The following is a 12,053-nucleotide window of genomic DNA, read 5'->3' on the forward strand; positions in this document are numbered from 1 at the left end:
ATGTAAATTTCTCCAATGCCTCTAAAATAAATAAAATTAGAAGAACGAAGTAATTCATATAAACATAATCCTAGTTAACTTTTTGAATATACAAGTAGTCAATCATAATATATATTCTAGATCTCCAACTCCATTATACAACAAACTCTTTTCTAATATAAATTGCAGCTAATATCTTTAGTATTGGTATGGAGTTTCTCCCCCTTAGTATCCATTTTTTTTTATATTGTTGATTTTAATTTCTAGATGCTTATGTAACAAACATCAGTATTGAGGAAAAAAAGGTAAACAAAGAATGAAATACAAATAAATAAATGCCATATACAATCCAAAGAATGGTCAAGTAACTACATGATCTTTTTGTCGGAAATACAAGACTGACGACACATGCAAAGAATGATCATGATGACCTTTTTTGCTGAAAATACAAGACTGGACACATTCCTACTCTTCTAACAAATTTAGCTCCTTGAATGGTGATCTAGTACCAGAGTTGGCTTCAAGTTTCTTCATCCTCGTGGGAGACTGAATAAACATATTCTCCTTTACATGGAAACCACCATCTGTTTTCAAATCTATTACTGGACTACCATTCTCAAAAGACTGCACCATGCTTCTCAACCTGTCCATTAATAGAGTGTCTTCAGCAGAGAACGCACTGATTTTGTCACTGAATCCCTGAATGAAAGCTGACAAGCTTTCCCTTTCTGATGATAGTCCCGTAGCATTTTCAAGCAACTTTCCATTCTCTATCTTGAGTTTCTGAAGCAAAGCATCATTCAACTCCATTACTTTGGCTTGTTTTGCACGCAATTCTACTTCAGTAACCAATGCAAGTTGCTCTGATCGGGTCCAGTTTTCCTCCTGCAATTTCAGTTTCTGCTGTATAGCACGAATGTCATCCTCAAGTTGCACTACCATCAACTTCTTCTCTTCAATTTCAAGAGCAGCTAGAATCTGAGACTCTGTAATCTTGTCACAAGCTTCCCGGACAAGATTAATTTCAGCCTGTTTCTCAGAAAGCTGTAAAGAAAAGGTGGTCAACGAGTCAGTGAACTGCTGCTCCAGTGAAGTCACTTGCTGCATAAGTTCATCCATTCTCTTGTCTTTTCCTTTCATAAGCTGGACAACATTATTTTTCTCATCCTCAAAGGTTCTTTCTATTGTGCCTTTCTCAATCAAAGTTTTTTCAAATTCTTTCTGGAGCTCTTCTAGAATCTTGTCCTTTTCCGCTATCATCTGGAGATATCTGACATTATCAGATTCAATGGACTCTCCTGATTCTCCCCTCGCTCTTAGTTCATGTTCCAATAGCTCAACTTGTTGGTGCTGATAATTTAGGCTCCTCTCTTTCTCTTCTAACATATAAACCAAGCTGTCTTTCTCTTGCTTGAGGCTTTCGCCAAAGTCTACTTGTACAAGAAGTGATGCTTCCAGTTCTCTACGCACCACAAGATTTTCTTCTAGTTCATTCTTCAAGCGCTCAACAATTGACTTCCATATTTGCAATTCAAATTCCACTTCATTTCTTTCACATATTGTCTCATCCAATTCAAGGATTACACTGTCTAAAGCATCATGAATTTCTTTAAGCTGTTCTTTAAAGTTACATTCCATATGCAAAACCTTCTCTTTGAGAATCAGCTGACTCATAGTTGATTCCTCCAGCTCATTTTGCAGTAGTTCATTGTTGAATGCATTACACTCACCCTCTCTAAAACATGCTGCTATCTCACGTTCTTCATTTAGGCTTTTCTGGGCACTCATCAAAGCAGCGTCTTTCATCTCCAACTGTTTCATCAGTTGAAAAATCTCCTCTTCTCTCGCTTTGTTGATGAGGTCCATCTCATCCTTATCACTAACATGCTTCAAATGAGCCTCAGAAATTCCCTGTTTCAACACTAACAGCATCACAGACATCTCCTCATTCAATAACTTCATCTCAATGGATAAAGAATGAGACCTTTCTAGTTCCATCTGGAGGCCTTCAACTGCTTCAATTTTAGTTTCCAACTCAGATTGACATGTATTTAGGTCTGCTGTCAACTGTTTTAGCTTTAAGTTCCACTCAGCTTCTTTAGCCTTTAAAGAAGAGGAACACTCTCTATGAGTTTGTTCCAAACTTCTGAGCCTGGACCGCAACTTTGAATGCGAATATGAAGCTCCTGCCTCTTGAATTTGAGCTTCCTGGAGTTCTTTCAGAGACATTCGCAGCTCTTGATTTTCTTGCTCTAGCTTATCAATTCTGTATTTTGACTCTTTATTATACGCCTCTTTTGTTTTTAGCAAATATCTCAAATCTGCAATATCTTCGTCACGGTCAGTGTTTAAGCAATCTAGCTGTAACCTAGAACCCAGGTACTTATTGCTAGCATCGTCAAGCTCCACCTTAAGATTAGAAACTTCGACTTCCAGCCGCTTTTTCTGGCTTTCTACATGAGCAAGAGCTTGGTGGCAAGAGTGTATCTGGTGTTGTAAATCCTCTGATATTCTGGTCTGAGAGTCTAACCTTGTCTGAAGTGAAGAAATCTCATCTATCAATGTAGATTGTTCCATCTCCCACTCCTTCTTGCAAGACTTAAACTGCTGACGAAGTCTATCATGTGCTTCTTCTAGATGCTTAAACTGTTCTTTCTTCCATTTTAATTGATCTTCCACCTTCCTGCTTTCCTCCTCTAATTTCTGGAGCATGTCATCTCTTTCTCTTAGTTCTTTGGATACTCTGTTTTTTTTCTCTGATTCCAAAGACTTGTCCTTTGAAACCAAAAGACAACCTTTCAGTCTTTCAATATCTTGTTTGCACATATAAATCTGTTGTTCCTGGTTCTGTGTCTTCTCATTTTCCTCCTCTAAGGCCAACAGCAACCCTCTTTTTTCTTCATCCAACTTTTTCAACTTGTCATCACAATCCGCTCGAAGTTTATCATTTGTAGCACTGAGATGTTTGATTATTGTCTCCTTTCTATTCAAATTCCCTTTGAGATCTTCACATTCTAGCTTTGCCTCAGAGATTTCATCTTCCTGTTGAAGCAGTTTTTGGTCCAGCTTCTCAGCTTTGAACTTTGCTTCCTGTATCTGTTTGATCTGTGCATTATGGGATTTCTTCAAGTTCTCAAGTAAATCTGTCTTAGCTCTAAGTTCTGCCTTCAGTTCCTCTATTTCTGCTTTTGCGTCATCGAGCTCTTCGTAAACCTTGCCCATTTCTTTTCACATTTAAGACATTCAAGACAAACCTGGTCTGCAAGCACTGTTCATATTAAATCAAGTGTTCTTGTTCCCACCAAAACCACGAAAAGAAAAGAGGTATTGATTAAAGTAAAAACGCAAACTTGACATTTCATTTAAATTGTAGATGTTTAAATTAACTTCAAAAAAAATGCGTTTTAACAAAAGAATTCGCCGAATGAACTTCAAAAAGAACCATATCTAGATAAAGTTTCCTAAAATTGCATTTAGGAGTATTCCTAGGATAACTATGGATCATGATCAAAATCATATTTGGAACAATATCTAACTTCAGGTCTCTAAGAGACACTCCTCTTTGTAAAAGCATTTCCCAAACAATCAGAAATTTAAAAAAGTAACATTATTCAAGCATTAACTGAGAGACATTGCACTACTTACACAAAGGCTAAATGGTTCAATTTACCATATAAAAGGAGTAAAATGCCAGAAAATTATTGACATACAGACTTCAGTACATTTCATAAAATCAAACCTCGTACCCCGCTAACCTTAGCAAATAATCTGATTTAGTACATTTTTTTAAATGAAAAGTTACTTGCAATCACTGGTTTCGGGCAAAGGAGTTCAAAATCATAAAGAAAATTCTCAGGATTTCCCAGTCTTTAAGTGGAACAGTTTCAAGATGAATGGTACGTAACCCAGAAACTGACCTGGCTTGATTGAGGTGTAGAAGAAAGTGCAGCGTTGGAGTGAAGATGGTGAAATGGAAATGGAGAGAAAGAGAGACACCAATAGCAAGTTACCGTTACTGTGCACTAACTGCTTTTCGTGTGAGATAAAAACCAAACCAGAAAGGAATTGGAGAGAGATCTTTCGTTTTCGAAATGAAAAAACTAGCCGTTGAAACTGAAAGTTAGTAGATTAAAAATTGAAAATTTGTTTCCGCCATGTTAATTTTGTTTGGAGTAAAACTTGGTTTCTGTAGATGGGCTTTCGACCCATTAGTTACGTCAAATAAAGGGGACTGCTATTCACACCCTTTTTACTATTCACAGTTCCTTCAATATAATGTTTTATTTATTTATTTATTTATTTGAATACTCTTTTAAGAAACTAGTCTGATTTTTGGTCCATTTTTATGGTTTTTTGGTATACAGTAATTAGTTTGACTTACATACACTAACCTAAATTCTCATATTTAAAATTACGATTTTAGTTTTATAATGCAATTTTTATTTTACATAAATTAGTTTGCGTAGATCCGTGAAAAAAGTATGTAGTTTTTAAAAGGAATTCTAAGAGAAATAAATAAGATAGGTCAGAGAAAGAAGTGAAGGGCGAGTGTCCAGTTATAAAAACAAAAATATAACTCTAAATAATTTTAATTGATTAAATTTAACCAGCTAATTATGAATTATTATTAAGATAATTATATATAAAAAAGTTATTATAATTGTTGTAAATAATCAAACTTTTAATAACTGTTTCTGTTTTCTTAACTATCATCGAGGACAGCTTATAAACCTTATTGCTGATGAGAAAATTACCTCTTGTTTTCTCTCCTTAATCTCTTCGTATGTATATATGTTGTCTTGGCATTATGTGTGTGTAGTGTGAGTGTGATGTGTGGTGCCTTGGCCTAACAATAATAAGCAAACCATTAGTTGCTGTGAAAATTTGATTATGCATCTAATATAGGTTGTATAATAATATTATAATCAAAATCAATTACAGAAGTAATCATATATTTTAAATTAATAAGTGATTGGAATTTTTTTAAAATTAACCTTTAAACTTAATTTTTCTTAATACCAAACAATTATTAATACATAAAATCCATTTAAGTGAGAGTGCACTTTAGTCCTTTTAATTATTCATTTCAAAATTTCCTTTCATACCAGTGACAGTTATAATATTTGAACTCATATTCCCCATTACTTTAACAAGGAAGGGTTTTTCATCTTTTATGAGGAGGGCTGGTGCTTGCTCTAGTTCTTGAGGAAGGTTTTGTAAATAAAGAGATAAATATTTATTCTCCATTGAAAATTAAATAATGATAATATTTTTTTCTCTACAACTTAACCTCTCATACAGTGTTATTCGTTGTCAATTCTTCTATACTGTGTGATAACCATTTATACTCTTGTTCAGTATATGTTAATGAGGCAACTTCGCTGAATAAATGGATCACCCAACTGCAAGATATGATGCAACTTTCAATGAGTACAAAAAAAAACCGATACACAATACACACCTCAAGATGTTGCAAAACCTCAAAAAGTACAAGGACTACTACCATGCTTGAAACAAAATTTGAAAAGAAAAAATTAAATATTCTTTTATCTAATTTTTTCTACCCTTATTTCTTCTGTTTGAAACTACAACCCATCCATCATCTACTTCGCCTGAAACATTCGTCCGGGGCTCATTAACTGAATTATTGTTTGAATATCTGAGAATCTCTGTATTGCTTGAAGAGTTACCATCCACAATCATGGTTTCATCATCACCATCTTCCTCACTATCATCTTCTCCATCATTTACAATCTAAAACATAAAAAAAGGTCTAACATTATTACTGCGTTCAAATTCAACGAAAGTGGAAGTTCATGTACAGCCAGGAAACAATTGTCTTATCTTCCTCTTGGCTATATAAGGAGAAATATGTACAAATCAAGTAAAAACATGCTCTGTAAACATATGTAACAAATTGAAAATTCCATAATCTAGTCCCAGTCCACCTTGGGAGATCAATAAAAAAGCTCTTCACATTTATTTAGGAGGAGCTTAAAAAAGGAGGTTAGGAACTGGTTATAAGGTGGGAAGAAAATTGTGGGATTAAAAGAAAATCACAATTTTCACAAGATTTAACACTTCAAAATATTTCAAATATAGACTAATATAATAATTATTCATGACATATTTCCGTTCTTTGAATACTTCCCATTATTCAAACTTCTAAGTCATTAGGCAAGAAAAAAAAGGAATGAAACAAAAATACAAGAACTGCCTCTATAAATACAAAAAATTAGGGGCTGCTCCAGTAACTATAGCAAGGTTTTCAAGACTTGAAATTGAAAGGTAGTTAGATAGGTAAGAATAGATGCACTAGATGACATTTTGCATTGAGGCACACAACAGTTATGACTAGATGTTTGTGAATAATACCCATCATATAGAAATTGAAATACCCAAAATAAACCATCATAGAACCCTGTAATTATGATATTAAAAAAATAATAAAATTTGATTATGCATATGCTGTGTCTAATGTACCTGTGTTGTGTGAGGACGATGCTCGACATTGGCTTTCCTGAGATTTTCGAAAGAACTAAAATTTCCATCCAAGAATTCTTCATGCATAACCATTAATTTTTCAGCCACCTATGTAATCATAAAAAACATAAGAACAAGTGGTTAACAGAACAAACAAATTAAAAAAAAAAATGTATACCTCTTCAACGCTGCCATCTTCGACCTCCACATTGAGAGAAAGCATACCTTGATCCAGTATGTCTTCTAAGTCATCAATGTAAAGTGGCTCTGGAACACATCAACCGGCACAATATAAAAAACAAAAATGAAAACAGAGTTTTCGATCCACACAATTGAATTGTCCTATGTTGCGTCAATTGATATACCTTTGGATTGAGTGAACCACGAGAGAACATCGGCGACAAGTTGATCAGCTTTGACGCGGGACTCACGGCCACCCCATTCGTTCTCGACAGCAGCTCGAAGAGCCGACCAACGAAAAAGGAGTAATCCAATTCCTTCATTGAAAACTCCTATAGACTGCCCCTGTAGCCGTCGAGCACCCTCCATATTTCACGACAACACAACAAACCCTATGTTTTGTGTCTTCGAGAAGCGACGTAAATGGCTCGTTGGAGAAGGTAGTTAGGGTTTTACCTTAGTTTCCAATTTTCTTTTATGCTCATGAAACTATATAGAGTCATATATTTTTTGTAGAGAACTGATACCAGTCTTGGGCCAGCACAGTGGCCCATTCCTCCTCTTCCAAACTATTATAATTTTTAGCGTGTTGCTCCCTCCACCACCACAGCCTTCTCCCTCCACCTCCTCTTTACTATTTTGTCCCTCAGTAAAATTTTATTTTTAAAATTATTGTTTTTTAATTTTACTCATTTATAACATATTTCACTGATAACCTACGTAGTTCCTTGAATGAGTAAAATATTTTTCTGCAAAGCTCAGTGACCGTGAAAAGAATTATCAAGCAATCTTCCTCTTGCTTTCGGTGCAGTACGTGGTGCAGTGCGTTTGTGGTGTAATGTGCTTGTCGTGGTTCCTCTCCAGGTACGTAGTCATAATCCTTCCAATAATCCTAAACCCTAAACCCTAAACCCTTCCAATAATCCTTCCAATAATCTTTTAACCCTAAAACGTAAAATGAAAACGAAGCCTAAACGGATGACATCCTTCAACGGATGTCAACATCCGTTTAAGGCGAAACGGATCCGTTTCGCCTTAAACGGATGTTGACATCCGTTGAAGGATGTCATCCGTTTAAGCTTTATTTTAATTTTATGTTTCTATTATTATTTTATTAGATATTTTAATATTTTGATTTATTATTTTTGAATATCTTTTTAATGTGTTTTAATAATGTATATATATATTAGTTTATATTTAAATATTAAAATATTAAAATAATAAAATAATAAAAATAAAAAATTTTAACTTTAAGGATATAATTGAAATTAAAGATAATTGGGAAAGTGGAGGGAGAAGGTGGAGGGAGAAGGCTGTGGAGGTGGAGGGAGCAACACCCTAATTTTTAATATTATTAATCACTAATGTTCTATGTTTGTCCCAATTGAATTTAAATAAACGGAATTAAAAAGCTTGATACCTCTTAATATATCAAATAGTGATTTCGACATTTATGTAGAAATTAAATTATTTTCTAATTCATGCACACATTCGTTAATATTTTTAAATAATTCAATAATAAATCATTATAAAAGAAAGAAAATTTGGAGTAAATGTTTTTTTATAATTTAAAATTATTTTTATTGATAAAATTTAAATTAATTAATTAACAAAAAAATTAAAAAGATGATAAAATATTAATAATTAATAGTTAAAAATTTTTAATTAAAAATAACAAGATATGAAGATAGGATAAATAGAAGATAACATTAATCCTATACGATCATCAGAATGGATCAAAAATATATTGTTACGGTGAAAATGGTAGTAATTACAAAGGGAAAACTTCCATCTAATGATCGGCCAATATGGCATATAATAATCTCATTTGGAAAACTACAAAGGAAAACCTTCTATCTTTAAAATCTACATCACCATTAAATGAATTGAAAGCATTCATCTTCTCAAGAAAAAACGTTTGTACTTCTTTTACTAAACAACTTCACAAGTTTTAAACATACTACCACCATCCTTTTATAATATTGAATTATCAGCCATCACAAACGTACTAACTCTGTTTGGAAATTTCTCATTAAACAATTCAATTTTGATTAGACTTTACTATGAATTTGATAGGACTTGACTTGTTAGTTTTATTGGGTAAGCGTGACAAAGACTCAGTCTTTTATTGAATGCTCTAACATTGGTAGATGCTTTAATAATCTCATATCTCAATGAATGTTACTTTACCACTTTACTGGATAAACGTGTCAAAAACATTTTTGTTTTTAGTACGCTTGAATCTAACATCACTTGGGAGATGTTCCAATGGCTCAGTCTCTCAATGAATGCTCTCACATGCACTTTGTGACAAAGACAAGATTTAACATCTTTATTGTTTTTATTTTGTTTGTGTTATAAAATATATTCTTTGATTAGAGAATTCATAATAATGAAATTGAAAATGTATAAGTGAATAGAAATTTTTTTTATAGAATGGAAACAATTACACATTATAGAGTTGACATAATTGAGAATGAAATTATACAATACTGGTGGTCTAAATCTTATTCTATCTTTTGAAGATGGAATAAGGTTTGGGTTTATGGAAGAGGATGATGGAATTGAGTTTAGAAGAGAATAATGTTAAGTTTGTTCGAGAGTATGTGAGATTTTTTGTAAGAAAGATAAGTGGATATTGACCAATATCTTACCTATGAAGGAAAAAAAATAGCATAAATATGAAAAGTGAATTTAAGTATTCTTACCATTACATAATAATTTTGTAGGTGTATAGAAGAAAATTGTACAATAAAGTTTGTGATTTTTACTAGAAAATTTGTACTTTGCAATTTTTGTTATAAACATTATATGAATATGTTTAAAATTTTTGTTAGAAAAATTATATAAAAAGATATTCAAATTTTATTAGAAAAATTGTATGGAAGATTTGTAGATTTTGGTAGAAAATGGTACAAATATTTGGTATTTTATAAGAAAAAAAAAGATTTTTATTAAGTATTGGTAAATATTGAACTTAAAATATGAAACCACCTTAAATTTATGACATTTTGTTATTTATGAGTGTGATTCTGTTTAAAGTGAAAAGAGTGCATAATAATGATCATTGTGTTGACTGATGCGATTATGAATGCGATGATGTAGATTAGTCCATTGGGTGGTTGGAGCCTCTTGGCTCTCACTTTATGAGCAATGATAATTGTAATGGCTTTGCAGTGTTGATTCCTAATTATACAGCTAGCTCCAAGGAGGTGGGTCTCAAAGAAAACCCTTTTAAGTGTCATCAATAACATATACAAAGAATTTTCTTTTCCAGGTGAGCTTTTAGTACATGCTCTTTCAACAGTATAATTATGATTTATTTTTTATTTTATGGGTTGATTGACTTCTTTACATGTTGGTAATGAGGACAAACACTTTTGCTTAAAAAGGATTTACGTGTGATGTATCATGTGCATTATGTTAAGCATTGATCTTTCTGGTTTTAGGCTTTCTTGCTGATCATTTTTCTAATAAGACAATGTGTCATACTCATCCTTTTCTTGGGTCTGAGTAATTTTTTTTCCCTTCATGTTACAGTGGTGCTTCGAATCTATTTAAGGATGAGATGAATGGAGAGGTACTAGATAAATAGAAAAAGAAAAGTCTTGTGCATGGAAATTCCATGTTTTGTGAATGATAATTCAATGCAAATAAAATTCATATCAATGGAAATTGATTATATTTAGTAACTTCGTATATGTGTGAAACACAAAATTTAGTGTAGTTGAGTTTATCAATCTAATTTAAGTTAAACACAAAATAAATTAGACATGAATTTACAAGGTATTTAGGAAGTATATTTTGAGATAAAATGAAAATCTGATGACTTGAGTAGGATCTTTAACTAACTATTTTAAAAATCGGTAAGAATATATATGATATGTATTTCATATTTATTTAGTAATGATTTATTTTCTTATTTATGACTATTAATAATAGTATTCAATTGATTTATAGGATAATTGGAACGAGATAATATGAAAATTATTCCATTCAAAATTTTGGTATTGATTATAAAGGTTTTTAATTGGAACATTCAATATTGTGTAGTTTTCTATAGTGAGAATGTATTTTATAATAATTCTATAAGATTCTTTAGTTAGTAATTTGCAGGTTTTATGAATGAGTTGTTATTAGATTTTAAATGTTTATAGATTTAATTTCTATTGTTTGTTTGGTGTGTAATTTTTTTTAATTATTTAATTGAGTTGATTTTTCCGTGTTATATTTTTATTTAATTATCTTTAATTTAAATATAAGAACTTAAATTTTTAACTTTTGTTGCGATTGTAGTTTGATTTTGAAAATCTAGACAATTTATAGAATTCAATTTAGACAACTAGTTTTTCTTTTCCTGTTTTTTTGCTAGATAAAAGTAATGCATATGTTAGATTTTGTTTTTTTTATAGGGTCAAGTGGAAATGTGAAAGGATAAACATTAACACACCATCAAATGAATCTAGTGTGAAACAAGATGTAGTAGACCTTGATGAAACAGTAGATCTACTAGACAATGCTCTTAAGATTCATGAGACAATAGGCAACAGCGATGGCAAATGTGAAACATTAGAAGGGTGGTAGGCGAGCCATAGGATGAGTATGATGCTAAGTAAGAGGAGGAAAACGATTATGCAAGTAGTGTTCATGTTTGAGTTCATGTTTGAGTTTGAAGCGTAAAAGTGTAGCATTGGATATAGAAAATCACTTTACCGGTTGAGAACATGACTAGTAAAAAATTAAACTTATTATATCGATTGAAGTGTTAACTGGTATAGAATGTCAAACTTTTTATGCTGATTAGTTAATGAACAAGTATAAAAATAGACATTTTATACCAATTGTGAAACCGGTATAAAAAGTCATTTTTTATATTCTTTGATTTTATACTAGTTTTAAAACAAGTATAATTTTTTTAACCTATATAAAAATATTTTTTTGTTGGTTTATGAATCACAAATCAAAAATTAATAAGCAATAGACCCTTATAAAATATAGTAGTTCCCAATTGTCTTTAGAACAGAAAACGGAACCTTAGGTTCCTTCTTGATTTTCTCTCCTGATGGGGATAGGGAGAGTGTAATAGGAATAATGAGTGTGCTCAGAGATGGGGATCATGACTCTTTTATGTAACCTCTATCGATTACTTTACCTAAGTTTCAATAATTTTAATTTGTCTTCTTTAACAAATTAAAATTATTGTTGGTCTCTACACAATATATCTTTCATGACATATATGCCCTTAGTCATATTTACTTAATTAGATCACTTCATAAAGTTGGTTAATAAAATATAACGACTCTAACACATTTATTGATGTGTTATATATATATATATATATATATATATATATATATATATATATATAATTAGTTTGCATTGCACCAATCACAATCAAACCTGACAATGAT

The 12,053-nt window shown here is 31.8% G+C and overlaps 2 protein-coding genes across 2 annotated transcripts; both read right to left on the reverse strand.

Moving 5' to 3' along the window:
• Positions 1-285: 285 nt before the first annotated feature.
• Positions 286-4,061, reverse strand: LOC124844629 (basic helix loop helix (bHLH) DNA-binding superfamily protein). The gene is made up of 2 exons (XM_047321601.2): positions 3,897-4,061; positions 286-3,238 (listed from the first exon to the last, which is right to left on the reverse strand). The coding sequence occupies exon 2, from the start codon at positions 3,199-3,201 to the stop codon at positions 445-447; it is 2,757 nt and encodes a 918-aa protein (XP_047177557.1). The 5' UTR covers positions 3,202-3,238; positions 3,897-4,061; the 3' UTR covers positions 286-444.
• A 1,300-nt stretch (positions 4,062-5,361) lies between these two features.
• LOC124844631 (Pre-rRNA-processing protein TSR2, conserved region) lies at positions 5,362-7,118 on the reverse strand. Its single transcript, XM_047321609.2, has 4 exons — positions 6,828-7,118; positions 6,641-6,729; positions 6,463-6,570; positions 5,362-5,733 (listed from the first exon to the last, which is right to left on the reverse strand). Exons 1-4 carry the CDS (start codon positions 7,009-7,011, stop codon positions 5,530-5,532), a joined length of 585 nt encoding a protein of 194 aa, XP_047177565.1. The 5' UTR covers positions 7,012-7,118; the 3' UTR covers positions 5,362-5,529.
• Between the last annotated feature and the right edge of the window lie 4,935 nt (positions 7,119-12,053).

The sequence above is a fragment of the Vigna umbellata genome, chromosome 1 (assembly GCF_029865625.1).
Source record: "Vigna umbellata cultivar VRB3 chromosome 1, Vumbellata_1.0, whole genome shotgun sequence".
NCBI classification, from domain to species: Eukaryota; Viridiplantae; Streptophyta; class Magnoliopsida; order Fabales; family Fabaceae; genus Vigna; species Vigna umbellata.